At 41.2% G+C, this 19,417-nt stretch overlaps 1 protein-coding gene across 3 annotated transcripts in view; it reads right to left on the bottom strand.

Annotated features, from left to right (window-relative positions):
• Positions 1 to 702: 702 nt before the first annotated feature.
• The window catches only part of VGLL3 (vestigial like family member 3), a 55,309-nt gene continuing 36,594 nt past the window's right edge, over positions 703 to 19,417 (bottom strand). For all 3 annotated transcript variants that reach the window (XM_074997778.1, XM_074997769.1, XM_074997761.1), the window contains exons 3-4: positions 18,597 to 19,097; positions 703 to 11,622 (exon numbers count right to left, since the gene is read on the bottom strand). In XM_074997778.1, the coding sequence (XP_074853879.1) occupies positions 11,579 to 11,622; positions 18,597 to 19,097 (545 nt within the window). In that variant the 3' untranslated portion in view covers positions 703 to 11,578. The remainder of the gene's footprint in view (positions 11,623 to 18,596; positions 19,098 to 19,417) is intronic.

The following is a 19,417-nucleotide window of genomic DNA, read 5'->3' on the forward strand; positions in this document are numbered from 1 at the left end:
AACACTTGACTATTTTTGTGCAGGCTATTTTTTTTCTTCAAAAGAATAGTAAAACACATCCACGCCCCCAGCAAAACCCCCTCCCACACCCATGTTATCTCCTGTTCAAAAACACAGACACACAATATTTTCTCAACAAAATGGTAATTTTTTAACATAGGCAAACCAACATTCTCTCCCTCCCCCACCCCCTCCCCAACCCCAGCCCCCCACCACAGTCTCATTCCCTGAAATGGCCAAATTATTTTTACTGAAATTTGTGAGGAAAATTCAATCTGAGCATGGGAAACTTGAGACTGAACAGTTATAGATTTAAAAGCAAATGAAAACAAGCTCCTTCTGTTAGAAATGTCAAGCGATCTTAACAACAGACGGTGCTATGACCTCCAACTATAATACAGCCTCTAGCATATATTAGAAGATTATACTGTAAAACAAACTTTTTCTGATGCCCCTCCAATTATAGTGTCATATCCTGGAAAAGAAGAAAAACATATCTGAAGTTTTCATGTGTCCCAGTGAAGTCAGCAAAACTTAAACAATTTAAAACAAATAATCCCAGCTGAGTCAGACGATAATTTATGGAATCGAGAACAAGTACCTTCAGGGAAGAGTCTCATTTACAAGTTCCAACACTTGTTTAACACACTCCTTAGCTCTAAAAATTAATCTTTGAGAAAAAAAATAATACCCCCAGGCTGCTGTAATTTACAAAGAGATTTATGAATTCTTTAGTTGCATAAGAATAAAACATGAAAGCATTAGCAAGAAATACACACAAAACCGAAATGCTACATAAAAATATAACAATAAACATTCACATTAAGTTATTTATTAGACAATGAAAAAAAACACTTTTTACACCATGTCCCCCATCAATTTTGATGAGAGGCACAGAAGAAGTAAGTGGAGTTTTGGGAGAAATAAGGTTTGAAAGTGGATGGAAGAGGAGAGGCACCCTGATCTGATTGATGGGTTTAAACAGCTACAAATCTTGGAAAGGAAAGGGGATTCATTCAGTGCAGCAACAATCTGCAAATTTGTTAATAAAGCACATAAACTGTAGGTACTATAAAAAATTACTTGTGTATAAATAGTAATAGCCTGATCCAAAGCTCAGTGAAATCAATAAAAAGCCTCCTGCTGATGCTAGTGGACTATGGATCAGACACAACATCAATATTTTGTGCCCATCAGCAGTGTAGGATGTAAATCGGACATTAGAGGTTAATTGATCCTGCTGACACAGCTATGATTGAAGTCTTTCTATTGACATCAGTGAAAGCTGGTCAGGTCTTTCATGAGCAGGGATTCTAGTTTTGCGTGATTAAAAAAAACAAACAAACTAACTAACAAAATCTGCATTTTCCTGCTGTTAAAATGAAATATTGAATTTTAGTTTCCCCACACACAGATAACAGATAAATGACCCCAGCATCTGGGGCTGACAGCCCAGGCTCCACTCATTCTCCTACTTATCTGAATTTTTAGCTATCTGATCTGGCCTTCCTCCCAGTTAGATCAGACAATCAGGATTCCTCTGTATATGTATTTTTTCGCTTCAAAATATATATAAAAAAACCCCCAAAGATCTTTGAAAAAACACAAACTTCATATATTTCAGGCAAATAGAGTTCTAGAATCTCTGCCCATAACTTTATCCACTGAATAAAATACAATAAAATAAAATAAGGGTCTTTATTTAGCTATTCCCTTTCTAGGGCTTAATCTAGCATTGTGGTGAGCATTAGGTGCCAGATCCTGCAAAATGCTGACTGTCTGCTTTGGCATTCTAAGCACACCTCACCTTTAGCTAATTACAATGGGAACTGAGGATGCTCAGCACTTCAGAGGAAGCTCAAAGCACCTTACAAGATGCAGCCCCCAGGTGACCTACTGCAGACTGTTCAGAAGAAACACTTTTTCTAGTCAGGCAATGCCAGGACCCTCAGAGTGTTGATTAAAGGGCTATCAACACTGAGTTTCAGGAATATCTAGTTCCTCTGTTGGGTCTTGTGGGCCCATATAGAAAGGAGAAGGGGTACAGCAGAATGCAGAAACTGTCAAACCATCTGCATGAAATACAAGATTCTTTTCTGCTTAGTTAGGATCAAGCTTTGAAAGAAAACTATCTTTGGCATTCCTGTCACAATGAGGGTATGTCTACACTGTGCCCCTAACTCAAAATAAGAGATGCAATTTGTGCTACAGAAATTGAATGTCTTATTTCAAGTTAATTTCAAAATAGGGTATTTTGGGATTTGGTGTTGTCCATACAGTATCAAATTTCAAAATACAGCGCTATTTTGTGGCATCCCTCACCCCTCTTGCAGTGAGAGGCAGACGGGATGCCGAAATAGCACTTGCCGTATTTCAAAAACTATTTCAAAATACCAGGCACGTTTCTGAAACATGAACTTACTATTTTGGGATACCTTGGTATCCCGAAATGACTCCACAGTGTAAACATAGCCTGAAAGAGTTTGATATTATTCAGGCAAAATTGAATGGGACTTCAATGGTAGTTTTGCCTGAGTCATTACTGCAAGACTGCACTATAGGACTAATAGGCACTTACAAAACAAACAAACAAACACAAGAAAAACCCTTATACTGGCTCTGGGAGTTCAGTTTAAAAGATGTAGATGTCAACTTTTTTTTTAACCCTTTTAACCCTCCAATAGTTCAAACACCCTTTAGAAATCTCAAAATGCTGGAATTTTTAAAAATATCTAAAATCTTTAGAAAAATTCTTTCACATGGTTAAAAGAAATGCAAAGGAATGTTCTATTGCTAAGAAGAAAGAATTGTGCCTGAAGTGAGTAGCATGATTTATAGTCTAACAGTTATGCACTTGTCTGCCGCATGAAAACACATTGCACCTCTGGTTATAGACACCTGCTGACTGCCTTGTCCCATTTGTAGGTACAACCAATCAAGGTTTATCAAAAGCACTTGAAAGTGTTTAGAACAGTCAAGAATATTTCATACACCCCTGAGGTCATGGAGAACATAATGAAATGCAAATGCCTCATTATTCAGACTCAGATGGGATTTAGTCATACAATTCCATTTAATTTCTAGAGAAAGCGAAGGGAGGACAATGGGAGAAAAAAACCTTGTGTGTGACTGCCAAAAAAAAAAAAATGGAAAAAACATAGGGTGTTTTAAAAAGCATGTTTTAAGGAAGTAACTGTATCTTTTAAAAAGCAGGGAAAACACATCCAAGATGTACATATTACAAAACTCTCTCTCTCTGAAGAATCAGAAGGAAAGTAGGTCTGCTCTGATCAAAGGAAGTGTATCAAAATCTCCAGCAACTGTGTCTGCTGTATAACTAAGGGCCATATTGTACCATCAGTTTTAAGGCAGAAATACCCCTATTGTCCTATTGAAATTATTGAGAAGTTCTGCTTAAAAATGAATAGAATCTCAAGAATCATTCGGCCCAATTGACAAGTCCTGTCCTATTTATAATCTGTGAGAGAAATCCAGTTTACTTCAACAGGGGTGGGGGTGGGGAATTGTATCAGGTCCTAGATAACTCAGAAGATAGAAACATCTACAAAGAGTTAAAGGTTTTGTAATACAAATTTGACTGTTTATATCAGGAGTGGGGAACCTCAGGCCTCTGGGCTACATGAAATTCATCAGAATTAGCTGTTAGCAGATTATCAGATGCTTTGTTTATCTGAGTGTTCACAGGAACAGAGCCCCACAACTCCCACTGGCTGCAATTCACTGTTTCTGGCTAATGAGAGATGCAGGAAGCAGTGATCTGGCCCATGCTGCCTGGGCAAACTGAGGCCACTGGGAACTGTGGGGCTCTTGCAGATGGAAGTAAACAAAGCATTTGGTGGTCAGTCAGTGGCTAACCCTAATAAATCACAGGTGCCCCTGATTTTTATGGACATAAAAAATCATTTTGGCTTCTCCCCACAGAAATACGAATGAAGTACATTCAGTTAGCACAAGCCCCCACAAAAGAAATCTCCCATTTTCCTGGAAGAGCAGTAGAATTTAGTACAAAAGTAATGGCATGATGTTGTCATAGACCTTTTCAAAAGTGACCATCTGTCCCGTTTTTCCCAGAACAGTCACTTATTTAAGCTCACAGGCATCTCAACTTTTTTAAGAAAAGGGGCAAATTGACCCGTATTTTATGGGGCTCCTGCTCCCCGGCACCCAGTGTCTTGAGGCGGCAGCCCCCACTGCCAAGGAGTCTTTCAACTGGGAGCAGCCCCATTCCGACACCCCATGGGGGCAGCTCTCACTGCCAGTGAGCTTTGCCATGGGCCAGCCGCCTCATTCCCTGGCAACCCCCTGCTGTGAGGTTGTGGAGCCCCCATCCTCCACTGCTCCTTATCAGGAGGCTGCTTAGCCCCAGTCCCTGGTGCCTCATGATGGGGCAGCTGCCCCCATCACTGAGGAGCCCTGACATGGAACAGCAGCCCCCCCTCCATTTGCCATATGGCAATGTGGCACCCTAACCTTTTCTCTTATCCCCCTAAAGCAATCAGTAACAATTTATCCCTTTTATTTTCATGACTATCTATGCCCTGAAACTGAATTGTTGCAAATACCGAATTAGCTCTTGAAAGGATAGATATCAACACAACAGCTACTTCCCATAAGCCCCTTCCTCCCTTTTTATTTTGCATGTGTGTGGAATAAATTTGCTGGCTTTGATTTTAAACTTTCACTCTGTGAAAGATTTGTTCCTATCCTTTAATTTTTAGGCTATATGAACTAACCTATTATTATAGCTTTGGTTTCTTTCTTTCTTTCTCTGCTGATTTCTTAGCAAAGGTCCATTCAGTTGCTAGTGAAATCAAATTTAACGGGGAGAAAAAATGTAATAAACCTCTCAGTCAACTGATCAGTAGCATTAACTGTTATACCAGTAGCACTTTTTTTTTTGTTTTTGTTTTTGTTTTTGTTTTATAGGTTTGTTTGTTTTCTTTTTTGGCACTCTGTTTACCTCTCCCCAAACAGTAGCAGAAGTACTTTTGACATTCTTGGGGTTAGCCAGTGGAAACAGCTCTTGTGGTAAAATAAGGAGGTGAGTCCTACTGCCTTTTTAACCACTGGAAGTTCTGCCATGGACTCCAGCGGGAACAGGAGACGATCCTTCCATGTTCTGTTGTTGCAAAGCAGAGGGCAATCAACTGGCCACTGTTACTAGAAATTGGTGAGCCGATTCAGATACAGTCGTGCCTCGCCATACGAGCACAATTGGTTCCCAAATTTCTGCTCATAGGTGAAAACTCATGAGTGGCACTAAATTCCCATTAACATACAAGTAAAAGTTTCCAGTTTGTTCCAAGAGCTTGTAACTTGACATAAACCAGTTGAGTTTAGGTACTTCTAGGATGTATTTGAATAGTTTGGCACCAGAAATAGGATGTAGTGTATGTATGTAGAGCAGGGATTTCCAACCTATGGGTCGGGACACAAACTTGGGTCCCATTAGATTTGTTAAAGGCTGACAGCTGGGCAGTTTCCAGCTGCATGTGGCTGTTAAAGAAGCCATTTGCAGTTTCTTAATACTGCTGCCTTAGGCAGATATCTATCAACAGTGATAACTGCTAGAGATGGCAGTTATTTGTATCACTCCGGATAACAATTACCTGATGCCTGATGCTGAAGCCTTAGCACTTGAGTCAATTGCTGGGAGCAGGAGGGCTGGGGGAGCCACCCAGCCTAGGAGCCCAGGTGAAGAGGCTGCGGGAGGAGGAGGAGTGCCTAAGGCTGGGGCTGTTGAGGGATGTGGGGGGGATCTAAGACTGGGGGAACTTTGGGGCTGCAGGTAGAGTCTAATGCTGGGGCAGTTTGGGGCTGCTGGGGGTTGTAAAGCTGGGAGCAGCTTGGGAATGCTGGGGGAGCCCTAAGGCTGGGGGTGGTTTGTGGCTGCTGGGGAGAGGTTTAAGGCTGAAGGAAGTTTGGGGCTGCTGGGCGGGTTTAAGGATGGAGGCAGTTTAAGACTGTTGGGGGCAGTTAAAACCTGGCCGAGGGTGAGGACTGTGGGGCAGGCGGCGGGGGGGTCTAATGCAATAAACCCTGGAGTTACCCAGGGGTTGTTCCTGCAACCCCTGCATAACTCGAATTTTCCTGCACGGGGAGTGGAGACAGGAACCACCAGGTCTGGTCAGTTTCCTGTCTCCCAGAGTGGCAGGAGCTCAGAACCAGGGGCAGGTTGGTTCCAGTCTCCCCATGGCTTGCAGGGCTGGGAAATTGATTGGCTCATGGCTGGTCAGTTTCACATTCCCAGCATTGCAGAGGAGGGAACCAGGCTAAGAGCCTTCTCCCTCTCTTCCCGCAGCCTAAGGGCTGTCAGATAGCTGCATGTTTGAGGGAAGGGAGGGAAAAGGCTCCAGCTATGGGCCTCCCCACCCCCGTAGCCCAGGACCCCATTGCTGGAGCTGGGCCAGTTGCGGAGCTGCAGGTAACCCTTTCCCCCAGCCAGGGACCCTGCTCATATAAGCAGGGGAAGTTCACTCATACAGTGAATAAAGGTAGGTAGATATGTTCCGCGGTTTAGCGAGTACTCATAAGTACTCATTAAACGAGGGATAAATGTACAGTAAGAACCAACCAAAGTTCAAAACAGAACTTTTTGTTGTTTTTAGTTCAAAAGGTTTGGTTAAAACCTTTTCCCTCCAGGCCTAGCCAAATCTACTAAAAATCTGTGTTTCACTGTTTCCAGCAAAGCCAAACCCAAAACTTTCTGGCACTGTTTATAAGGCAGTATGATCATGCAGTATTTCTTAAACTACACCTTTTTTGATAAGTAGCCATACTTTTAGGCGAGGGCTGCAGTGTAGCTATAACTCAGAATAACCCACACAATTTGAATTGTGCATATTGCATAACTTATTATGTTAACTTATTTCAAACTTGGTGCAATCCACATGGCGTCAATGTTTGAAATAAGCAGCTATTTTGTAGTTTCCACTAACCCTCAGAGGACGTGCGGTACCAGAACTGGGATACCACGATCAAAATAGTGCTGCTATTTCGATCACAGTCTTTAGCCATGGAATTACTATTTCAGGATATATTTGTATCCCAAAATAGCAACTATAGTGTAACCATGGCCTTAGAAGCTTATGCTAGCCTTCTACCCTTGAGGTTTTCCCATTGCTAACTAACCCATCGTTCAACCAAGAAACCAGCTCCCCCAGGAAAGCAGCATTACTATGAAAACATGCTGGGAGTGAAATTCAGCATCGGGGAAAAAATGATAATGATTAGTGGAGTTAAGGATCTTGCAATTGGAGTCCAGATCTTTAGGTGTTGCAAATGCCTAATTACCAATGTTTTTGTAAGCTTAGCTAATTAGCAGAGCTCCCACAGCCACACAGCAGCATGTGTTTCTATTGGTTGAACACAGCTACATATGCATTGGTGTACATGACAAAATTTATTCCACCCATGGATGGAAAAAATTAGAGGGAACACTGCTAGAAATCATTAAAAAACTGTGCCTAGCACCCCAAATCAGCATCGCATGAAGGGCTTGATGCTGAGATTCTAAGTGCCTCCATTACCAACTAGCTCCTAGGGGAGTGGAAAATTCTCACCATCTCACTGCACCAGGTCCTAAGAGCACAGAGGAAGGTAATCTCATCAAGCCCCAGACTGAGGGTCCTCTGCACTTGTAAAGCCTGCAATTAAGATGTTAATTGTGCTAAAGACAAGTAAGCCTCTATCTCAATACTGATCATACAGATTATATTTGTTCATCTTTTGAACATTGTGGCTGGAAAGCATGGTGGAAAAAATAGAATATGTGGTAAGAATATTTTGAAACAAATGAGAGAAAGCTTATATATATATATATATTAAGGGCCCAAAAGCAAGCTATCCCACTGTGTAGGAAAGATAGAAAATATGGAAAAAGACCACCTTGGCTTAACCAGGAGATCTTCCATGATCTCAAAATAAAAAAGGAATTGTATAAAAAGTGGAAACAAGCAAAAATTACAAAGGATGAATATAGGCAAACAACACAAGAATGCAGGAGAAAGATTAGAAAGGCTAAGGCACAAAATGAGCTCAAACTAGCTACAGGCATAAAGGGAAACAAGAAGGCTTTTTATAAATATATTAGAAACAAGAGGAAGACCAGGGACAGGGTAGGGCCATTGCTCAGTGAGAAGGGAGAAACAGTAACAGGGAACTTGGAAATGACAGAGATGCTTAATGACTTCTTTGTTTCGGTCTTCACTGAGAAGTCTGATGAAGGAATGTCCATCATAGTGAATGCTAGTGGGAAAGGGGTAGGGTTAGAAGTTGAAATAAAAAAAGAACAAGTTAAAAATCACTTAGGAAAATTAGATGTCTGCAAGTCACCAGGGCCTGATGAAATGCACCCTAAAATGCTCAAGGAGCTGATAGAGGAGGTATCTGAGCCTTTATCTATCACCTTTGGAAAATCATGGGAGACAGGAGAGATTCCAGAAGACTGGAAAAGGGCAAATATAGTGCCCATCTATAAAAAGGGGAATAAGAATAACCCAGGAAACTACAGGCCAGTCAGCTTAACTTCAGTGCCAGGAAAGATAATGGAGCAGATAATTAAAGAAATCATCTGCAAGCACTTGGAAGGTGGTAAGGTGATAGGAAACAGCCAGCATGGGTTTGTAAAGAATAAATCTTGTCAAACTAATCTGATAGCTTTCTTTGATACGATAACGAGCCTTGTGGATAGGGGAGAAGGGGTAGATGTGGTATACCTAGACTTTAGTAAAGCATTTGATACCATCTCTCATGATATTCTTATCAAAAAACTAGGCAAATACAATTTAGATGAGGCTGCTATAAGGTGGGTGCATAGCTGGCTGGATAACCATACCCAGAGAGTAGTTCTTAATGGTTCTCAATCCTGCTGGAAAAGTATAACAAGTGGGGTTCCCCAGGGGTCTGTGTTAGGACCGGTTCTGTTCAATGTCTTCATCAATGATTTAGATATTGGCATAGAAAGTACGCTTATTATGTTTGCAGATGATACCAAGTTGGGAGGGGTTGCAACTGCTTTGGAGGATAGGGTCATAACTGAAAATGATCTGGATAAATTGGAGAAATGGTCTGAGGTAAACAGGATGAAGTTTAATCAGGACAAATGCAAAGTGCTCCACTTGGGAAGGAACAATCAGTTTCACGCATACAGAATGGGGACAGACTGTCTAGGAACAACTACAGCAGAAAGGGATCTAGGGATTATAGTGGACCACAAGCTAAATATGAGTCAACAGTGTGATGCTGTTGCAAAAAAAGCAAACATGATTCTGGGATGCATTAACAGGTGTGTTGTGAACAAGACACGAGAAGTCATTCTTCCGCTCTACTCTGCGCTGGTTAGGCCTCAGCTGGAGTATTGTGTCCAGTTCTGGGCACCGCAGTTCAAAAAGATGTGGAGAAACTGGAGAGGGTCCAGAAAAGAGCAACAGGAATGATTAAAGGTCTAGAGAATGTGACCTATGAAAAAAGGTTGAAAGAATTGGGCTTGTTTAGTTTGGAAAAGAGAAGATTGAGGGTAGACATGATAGTGGTTTTCAGGTATCTAAAATGGAGTCATAAGGAGGAAGGAGAGAACTTGTTCTTCTTGGCCTCTGAGGATAGAACAAGAGGCAACGGGCTTAAACTGCAACAAGGGAGGTTTAGGTTGGACATTAGGAAAAAGTTCCTAACTGTCAGGGCGGTCAAACAGAGGAATAAATTGCCAAGGGAGGTTGTGGAATCTCCATCGCTGGAGATAGTTAAGAACAGGTTAGATAGATGTCTATCAGGGATGGTTTAGATAGTACTTGGTCCTGCCATTGGGGCAGGGGTCTGGACTCGATGGCCTCTCAAGGTCCCTTCCAGTCCTAGTGTTCTACGATTCTATGATTTTAAAAGCTGCATGGAACAACAAGGAAACATTTCCAAACAATTACTACATTACTGACTTTGGCCCTTATCCATCAGTAAGTGCTACACGGGCAGTTTTCTGACCCCACAGAAACTCCCATTGAAGTCAGTGGAGCTCTGTGCATAGGTCCACCCACACCAAGCTAACTGCAGGAATTTTTTAAGTAAAATGCTACAGCCCTATTCATGGAATTAGTCCCTACCCACACTGGCTCCCAAAAGATGCCTCATGTGTGGAAAGGCTGCTGGATTAAGCCTGATCCATAAATCCTCTTGCAAACCACTGTAGTGAAAATGATCAAAAGGTGATCTCGGAGAGGATTCTTAAATTGATAGCCTAAGGCTGAAAATTCACAATTCAGTATGGTGTCCAAAGGAGCTGCAGGCAACTGGCCATTTGTTTCAGGTTGGCATCCAAACAATCAGGGACCTGAGATCAGAAGCCAACTTTTGAAAACTTCAGTGGGAAGTTGAAGGCACCCAAGCAACTGTAAGCTATTCAGCATATTGCAAGATCCGGCCTTATGAAAACACTTTGTTTCCATGAGCTGTAGCTTTTTCGTATTTTATCCTTGAACGGTCATGTCATGTCAAGTGCCCTAAATTGAAATGTCTGCTTCCCAAAATTATTGGAAATTAAAAGCCAATTTGGATATTGATGGTTATTGCAGAAACAGGGCCTCATCAAGAATCTATGGATATTAATGAGAGTCTTTCCATTCACTTCAATGGACGCTGAGCCAGGTCCAGGGTTATTTTCTCCTTTTAGTCCACATAAATATTTGGTCCATTGTGAAAGAATAAATGGTCTGAGAATATAGTTCATATAACAACAGACTGCCCCATGCTAAAGGTTTGACACATTTCTTCTCATAGTCAGCACAGCACAAAGCAATTTTCAGAAGCAAGAAAGAAAATATAGACACCATTTCTGCAATCTGACACATGCAGGGAAAACATTCAGCACAAATGTGAAGAGGATTTAAGCTACAATAAAAGACGAATGCTGCAAAATCTTGCAATACAGAAACAATGAAGGATGGGACTAGCAAAGGGTTTGCTCTTCAAGAAAGGAACCGAGGTAACAAAAACAAACACAAATACAAACATCTGAAAATAAGCATTTTATACGTTTTTGCCAGTGCTTCTCTGAGAGCAAGTTCTTTAAACAGAACTCAACAATTGTACAATTTTTTTAAAAAAATACGTCATTCTAAAATAGCTCACCGATCCTTACCCAAACTTTCTGTATTTCTACAAAAATAGACACACAAAGGGCTACAAAAAACTCTGTTCCTGAAAGAATGAGCGCTGTAGTCAAGGCACAGTCTTTCCCTTACAATCAAGGCTGTGCAGAAAAACCCCACCGAAATGAACAAAACAAAACACTGTTAAAGGAGCAAAATGGAGTTATGTTGCACAGCTGCAGCAGGCTCAGATGAGGAAAGAGAAAAAGAAGTTTTTTGTTTGTTTTCCCGTCTTTGTTTTGGGATCCAGAAGTGACCAGCCAAAGGAAAGGCTCAATAGCAAAACCAGAATGACTGGCTCTTCTTCTCCTTAGCGGTGTGTCCTCCGTCCCTCTACCCCCCTGCAGAAACAGTCTACAGTTTTGCTTTCATCCTCCCAGTTATGGGGATGCTAGGTGGTGCTAAGATGCATGTGATCTTCAAAACCAAGAAGATTCCTTGCTCTTATCCTGGTGCTGTAGACCTAGTTTGAGGGAAGAAAGAAAAAAAAAACAACACTAATTAAAATTTGATAAAACATTTTCTTCATGCCAGGAAGTGAGCTGTGTGGCAAATATATTTATGACAATCCTATAACGATAGTCCATCTACATTACAACTGTGCTGAGAGCCCTTTTTACAACACTGCTGTTCCTGCAGGATAAGTAAGCATTCCTAAAATGTACTAAAGCTTTAGACATGCCTGCATGTTTCAGTAATGCTGATAAAGTCCTGCTTACACTGAGCAAAACTGTATCATGTTCTAACTTCACTAGGCCTTGCCATTAGGTCCTCTGACAGCATTGTATTGGGTAGTATAGATGGGCCTTTATGGAGCAGAACCTGTTTTCTGACAGAATTATATCAGAGTTCTACTAGGACTTTACCTCTTTTCTAGAAAGCTGGGTACATTTTTGGCATTTTAGGACCTTGCAGCCATCTGTGCCTTTCTTTCACAATGATCAAGGACCAGCCAATAAAGGTGCTGTGTAGGGGCTCTCATACGATAAACTGTGCTTCTAAATTGGAATTTATCTAGTCTGGAGGGCTTTACTCTTTGCATCAGGAGAGCGCTCACACTTAGAAGCAGACAATACAAACAGTAGAAAGAAACATACAAAAAAGCACACTGACTAGTTGAGTTGTAGCCAAAAATACAAGCGCTTTGAAGTCCTAAGTGAGAAAAACAAAGTGGGCGAGAGAGTCTTTCTCATTGTACCAAATGCAGTTGGCGAAAGAGACAAACTTTCACACTCCCTAGAGCTCTTCTTCAGCTCTGGGAAAGGTACTGACAAGTGTCATAGCTCAGTCCATGATGCAAGTTGAAAGACGTTTCTGTCTTTAGCCAGTAAGTGACAGATGTCACCATGAGAAACGTTCAGCAGCATTTTTGCTTTATATTGAGCTATAAATAGTATTACCTTCCTATTTCATACATAAATAATGTCATAAACTGATCTATTGTAAATTCACCACTGGCCTAAGCAGGTGCAAATTCCCCATTTGGCTCTAATGGCATTGCACTCATTTTATCTCATTGTTTCTTTGGCTATTAATCTGTAAAAAATTAAGATGGGCCAAAAGTGGAATCTCCCACCTGAACATCTTCACATCTCAGGGATGGGGCTGGAGATGGTTCCCCAGGGTTGTACTTTGCCATTCAGTTTTGATTCTGGGCTTTTTGATTTAGATGTGCCTAAAATGTTCACATGAGTAGCTATTTTCAGAATTTTAAGTTCACAATGGCAAAAAGATGTCAGGAAAACAGCTTATTTTTAATTTCATTATATACTTCAACCCTAGTCGTAATTTGCCTAAACATAACTGCATCCTTTGTTGGATCAGACCCACCCCCACCTCTTTTCCGTATGAATGTATGTAGACAAACTACTGGTGAGCAATAGCACCTCAGAAGCCAGCTACAAAGTTACTAATTATTGCTTGTGGACTAGAAGAACAATATATTGCACGATCTATCTGAGGATTTGAAATAGAATTTGCATAAATTTGTGAGGACTGCAATTTATAGGTGGGAAAACAGCACAGTGAGGTATTAAGACCATGAATGCCAAGAATAGAACACATGAAGCTTCCAGAAGAACCAAATGAAATGTATGCCTATCTAACTATTAATAAGGAGACTAATGGTCTCATGGTGTCAGGTCTGGCTGCCCAGATCTGGATTCAAAACACCATGCTGGGATCTGGGGTCTCTGCTGGACACAATTCCATATTAAAGGGAAAAGGAGATTATTGCTTGGTACATTTTAAATCTTCTCCCAAAATCTGATTGCTCCCTTCACTGAGGCAAAGTTCCTGATTTAAAGCATCTATCTTCAAACCTCACCCTGAGACTGAGAAACTCACTTATGTAAGGACACACTGAGGCTAGATCTACAGTAGGTTAGAAAGTTGATTTCCAATATGCAATTCTAGCTATGCCATTAGGATAGCTAGAATCGATGTATCAAAATCGACTTTTCTTACCTAGCATCGTCTGGGCATTTCTAGTTTCTCGCTGATGTCCCTCACTCCGTGCAATAGTGCAGAGTACGGGGTCAATGGCTGAGCCCAGAGAGGTTGATTTTGCCATGTCTACACCAGACGTGCAAGATCGAACTGCAGACAGTCGAACTTTCCACATTGATCTTCCAGTAAGTATAGATTCACCCTTATTCTGTTTAGATGTCAAATTTTGCCCCCTTGGAAATGGTACACACATGCATACATCCAAAATACAGGGTTTCTTTAAGTTACTTCAAAACTAATTGTTGTGATTATATCATTTTCCCTTTCCACCTAAAACATATTTTGAGAAGAGAGAGTCATTAGACAAGCAGACATAGTTAGATGGTAAGGAAGTAATTAAGGTGCCTAAGCAAGTACTAAGAGCTATCACAGGCTTGTCTCCACAACAGGGTGGATCAATGGTGCAGCAATCGATCCCCTGGCAGTCGATTTATCACATAAGCTGAGATGCAGTAAATTGAACTCAGTTCGCTCTCCTGTCAACTACAGTACTCCACTATGCTGAGAAAAGTCAGCAGAGGTGATGGGAGAATGTTAGCCACCAACCTTTCTGCATGGATGACAACATATATATCTAACTTCACTATCTTAGCTTGATGGGGCAGGCAGGAACAGGGAGGTAGATTATGCCTAAAAGGCAGTAAAAAAGGTGTGGCAAAGAAGTTAATATTGTTCCAAGAGCCTTAAAAACAAAGACATCTGTGTCTGAAGATGTAGATTTGTTGACAGACTTCACTAACAAGGGACTAACTTGCTGATCAGCTCCATCCTGTCCACTAGGTGTCTTTGAAGTAAACAGATGGGAATGTTAATGTAGATAAGCGACACAAATTCAGCCCATGCATATGTAACAAATCCCTACTGAAAACAAAGTTTGCCTCAAATCTTGGGCATGGAACAGTTTATGCGCCTTTTACTCACTCTCTCTCTCTCTCTTTTGCAGAAAGACAATTTGCAATTCTACCATCATGCTGTCTCAGTCTAGCCACACTTTTGAGTAACAGAACTTTAACTGACAATATGCTGATTGAGCAAACATTCTTCCTCTTCATAAAAATGTCTTGATTTGTCCTGCATGACTCACTCAGTATTTGCACATTTGCAGAGAAGTGTTTACCCCTGAAACATAAGAACCGTCATTCTGAGTCAGACAAAAGGTCCATCTAGCCCAATGTCTTGTCTTACGACTCTGGCCAATGCCAGATACTCCAGAGGAAACTAACAGAACAGGTAATCAAATGATCCATCCCCGCCATCTTTTCCCACCTTCTGACAAAGTCTAGGCACACCATTCCTGCCTATCATGGCTAATAGCTCTTGATGGACCTGTCCTCCAAGTTTGAATTTATTTAGCTCTTGTTTGAAGTTTTAGCCTTCACAACATCCTCTGGCAAGCAGTTCCACAAGCTGATTGCGCATTGTCAGAAGAAATGCTTCCTTTTGTTTGTTTCAAACATGTTACCTATTCATTTTATTTGCTGACTCCTAGTTCTTGTGTTGCGGGAAAAAAGTAAATAACTTTTTCTTATGAACTTCCTCCATGCCAGGCATGATTTTATAGACCTCTATCATATCCCCCTTAGTCTTTTCTTTTCTAAGCTGAAAAGTCACAGTCTTATTCATCTCTCCTCATACGGCAGCTGTTCCATACCCCTAATGATTTTGCTGAACTTTTCTGAACTTTTTCTAGTGCCAAGTTATCTTTTTTGAGATGACGCAATCACATCTGCAGGCAGTATTCAAAACAAGGGGGGGTGCCATGGATTTATATAGAGGCAATATCATTTTCTCTATCTTTTTTGCTGTACTTTTTTTAATGATTCCTATCATTCTGCTACTTGTATTAAAAATCATACCATTTAAAAGAACCCAGCCTAGCTAGTGAAATTCAGAGACAAAGGATCAAATTTGTAGAGGGTGAAAATGGAGACAAGGCTGTACTGCCTTAAGCACGGATTTCCACAGAAGCACCTAAACATTTCTTAAGGGAAGGCTGCATAGGTATCTGGACAAGGAAACAGAAGACTATATTCTATTTGCTTGAAGTGTGTTTTATTCATGTGATCCTCCTCCTGGATATAGAGATTTCTCAAACCTGGGAGAAATCTCCTGGGAAAACCAATGGTTCTGGAGGCAGCAGTGTTCTGAATCACAAATTCCCTGGAAGCTGATAATATACATAGGAATCCCCTCTTCATGACATTAGTCACTGAAGTATTTTGGCATCCTCTACTCATGAGACCAAAGATGTGACTCAGAATGATGGAATTGCAGCAGTGTTGCTGGGAATGGTAAAATTACAGGCTGCTCTCCTCTGGTGATCAGAACATACTTACCCAATGTAATTCAGCTTATAGAAGCTTGCAAAAATGTTTTTCATATAAAATATTTCCAGAATAGCTATTCTGAAATAGCTTATTTCAAAATAACACAGCTATGCACAAGAATGCATTTTGCAAGAGCACCCAGATATCTCCAAATAGCATGACTAGACAAATAGCACCTATGTCAAAATAGCGCCATTGGACGCCATTAAGGTTTATTTTGCAAAAGAGCTAGTCTGGCTATGTCCACATTAGCATTCCTCTTACAAAAGAGGCATGCAAATGAGGGAAATTGGAAATGCAAAGGAGATGAAGATTTACATATCTGGCACCTCATCTGCATATTCTTCTTTCAAAAGAGCTTCCTCCTCTCTTTTTTTAGGAAGAAGGGTTCTTTCAAAGATGGGATTTACTTTTGAAAAAGATGCGTCTCCATTGCTTTTCTTCTTTCAAAAGAAGCTCTTTTGAAAGAGGCACATGCAAATGAGGTGCCAGATATGTAAATCTGTGCCTCATTTGCATTTTTGGTTTCCCTTATTTGCGTGCCTCTTTTGAAAGAGGAATGCTAGTGTAGATACAGCTTCTGGCCGTTTCTACACAGGCCACTTTCTTCGAAAGTGGCATGGTAATACACGGCCCAAAATATGCTAATGAGGCATGAATGCAAATCCCCCATGCCTCATTAGCATATGGCCATGTGATTTGGAGTCTGGAAGACTGTTCTTCCAGACTCCAAAATGCCATGTAGAAGCGTGGCCCTGGGGTAGCTTCTGGCAGCAAATCCTTCTTCCAGAGGCCACTTCTTCCCAAAAATTTTTTGAGAAGAAGGGGCCTCCGGAAGAAGGACTTCCTTCCAGAAGACCCCCCGGGGGCCGCACTTCTAAATGGCATTTTGGAGTCCGGAAAAACGGTCTTCCGGACTCCAAATCACATGACCGTATGTTAATGAGGCACGGGGGATTTGCATCCATGCCTCATTAGCATATTTCAGGCCGTGTATTACCATGCCACTTTCAGAGAAAGTGGCCTGTGTAGAAACGGCCTCTGTGTTTTAACAGAGCCTTTTTCAAAATAACTATTTCAAAATAATGCATATTCCTCCTGCAATGAGGTTCACAAAATTTGAAAGAACATGCCTTCTATTCTAATTTTATTTTGAAATAGTTTGTGCATAATGTAGATGCTAGGATAGTTATATTGAAATAACTTTGCTGTGTAGACCTACTCATACTGATTGAGCCCTCTAGTCTACCATTGGCAATGGTAATTTGCTATGTTTCAGAGGGAGCTGAAGCCCCCATAATTAACATAACTTGCTTAAAACCATGTCATATGAGGAGAGAACATTGTTCCCAATCCTGGCAGATTATCAATTTATGACAAATATGAAATGCAAGTACCCTTGTATCACATGCACCTTTGTAAATACTACAAATGGCCATAAAATTTTTCCTGCTGAGGACTGCTGAGTTGCAGTAATTAATGTAGAAAGAGATTTTTGGCAGTTGACTTTTCACTTATTTGTAATTGGGCTTTAGTGTCTTGATATTTTGACTGAAAAAAAAAAAAGACCTGACAGTGTGTTCCTCTGGCACAAATCTTCTCCACCTGTTGTTTTTCCCCCAACACATATTAGACAAAATAAGAGTGGCTCATACTCCAGCAAAAAGATCAGTCAACCAGAGGCATGAACAACCCTCCCCACAGCTATGCAAACACACATCTCTAGGAAAGGGTAGTTTGGTGAGCCTAGTATTTCTTCACTGACATAACTTCATGGAAGAGATTCCAAAAGTAACACATGGTCTGCATTTCTGCTGGTAGACATCAATCAAAAAGGAAGAGAATGACAATATAAATGTGTTCTACGCCTGGACACAATGATAGTTATCAGTTATTAGTGCCCTGAGCACATGCTCACATAAATATGCTCCCACTCATTCGAGACTGCTATTGAGACTGAAGTTCTGCGACAGTAAGGGGTAACTATAGTACAGCCTGTGGGTCAAGTGTTGCCAGCATTATCCTTAATGTAGCCTTTAGATGCTCTCCTCTCACCTATGAGGCATGCAGTACAGTCATTATGGAAAGGTGTCTACTACAACGACATCAGTCTGGGGTCTACACAATGCCTATCAACACTTTTAGGATGAAGACACTTCTTGCTGGGATCTGTGGTCTTTTCACATTTCATTCCCATAAGAGGAAAGCTGTAACTATTCAGCTTTACAGAAGGTAATAAAGGGGCCCAACGTCCAATGAATACATAAGCTGCTTGGGCAATTCCTTGTGAATTCATTATTTCCAGCAAGTTTAAAAGAAAAAACTAAAAACATAATGCATCTGGTAAATCATTTGGCTAGGCTGGGCCAAATGCTAGCTGTTCCATGCCTACTGAAAGTCAATGGGAGTTGGATGTTTAACCCCCTTGTGCCTCGTTTAAAATCTTCCCCCAATGGGAAGAAGTCACATCTGGAAAAGTATTTGGAAGATTTGGTTAGAGGCTCTGGTTTAAGTGCAGGGAATCTTCTTAGTCACTGCAAATAAGTTCAGTTAGTTGAGCCACCAAAATTAGCAAATAAGCAAAATAAGCAAATCATCTTACCCGTGTCAAACCCGAAGCTTGGCACAATGTCCACTGGTCCATGAAAGGCTCCAGTCCATGCTGAGGTAGCACTGGTGACAGTAGTAGGGTCTGTCTTTGTCATGTCACACTGTGGAGCAGGAATTCTGGCTGCACATACTGAAGGCATCAATAAGGATCCATACCGCGGGTCAAGGTGAGAGCTAGGATGGTGATGATGCACATGTGGATGGGGGTGATGGTGATGCATGTACACATCATGCACATGTGCATATGAAGGGCTAACCTGAGATGCTAAAGGATAATGCCATGATTCGGAGGTGGTAGATGCAGGCGGTGGGGCAGTCTGGTGAAGGCTGTGCCCTGGCCACCCACTAGGATCTCCTGTTGGGAAGGTGCCCGGTGCAGTGATTGGAAAGTCAGGGTGGACTCCACTCAGACATGGTGGAGGTGGAGGTTGATAGGAGCTCGTCCAAAATGAAGTTGGGAAACTGCTCCGTTGGCTTGAAATTGTTGTGCTCTCTGGAAAAAAATATAAACACTGAGAACAACAGATAGATTAGAACTACCAGTTAAAAACGAACACACAGCACAAGTAATGGGTGAAACAGCTTGCCACCAAGTCACACTGCACAGAAACAAGTCAGAACATGTGGAGCAGTCAACACAATGGGGTCCTTGAATGCCCTTTCTGATTTATCCTTCCTTAAATAACAGGGTAGGTTAATATATCTTAAGAGCTTCAGGAATGCTTATGATCATCTAGTTTGAGTTCCTGTATATCAAAGGCCATGGAATCTCATTCAATGATTCTTGCATCAAGCTTCTAATTTCTGGCTGAA

This window comes from Carettochelys insculpta, chromosome 1, assembly GCF_033958435.1.
Source record: "Carettochelys insculpta isolate YL-2023 chromosome 1, ASM3395843v1, whole genome shotgun sequence".
Classification (NCBI taxonomy): Eukaryota; Metazoa; Chordata; order Testudines; family Carettochelyidae; genus Carettochelys; species Carettochelys insculpta.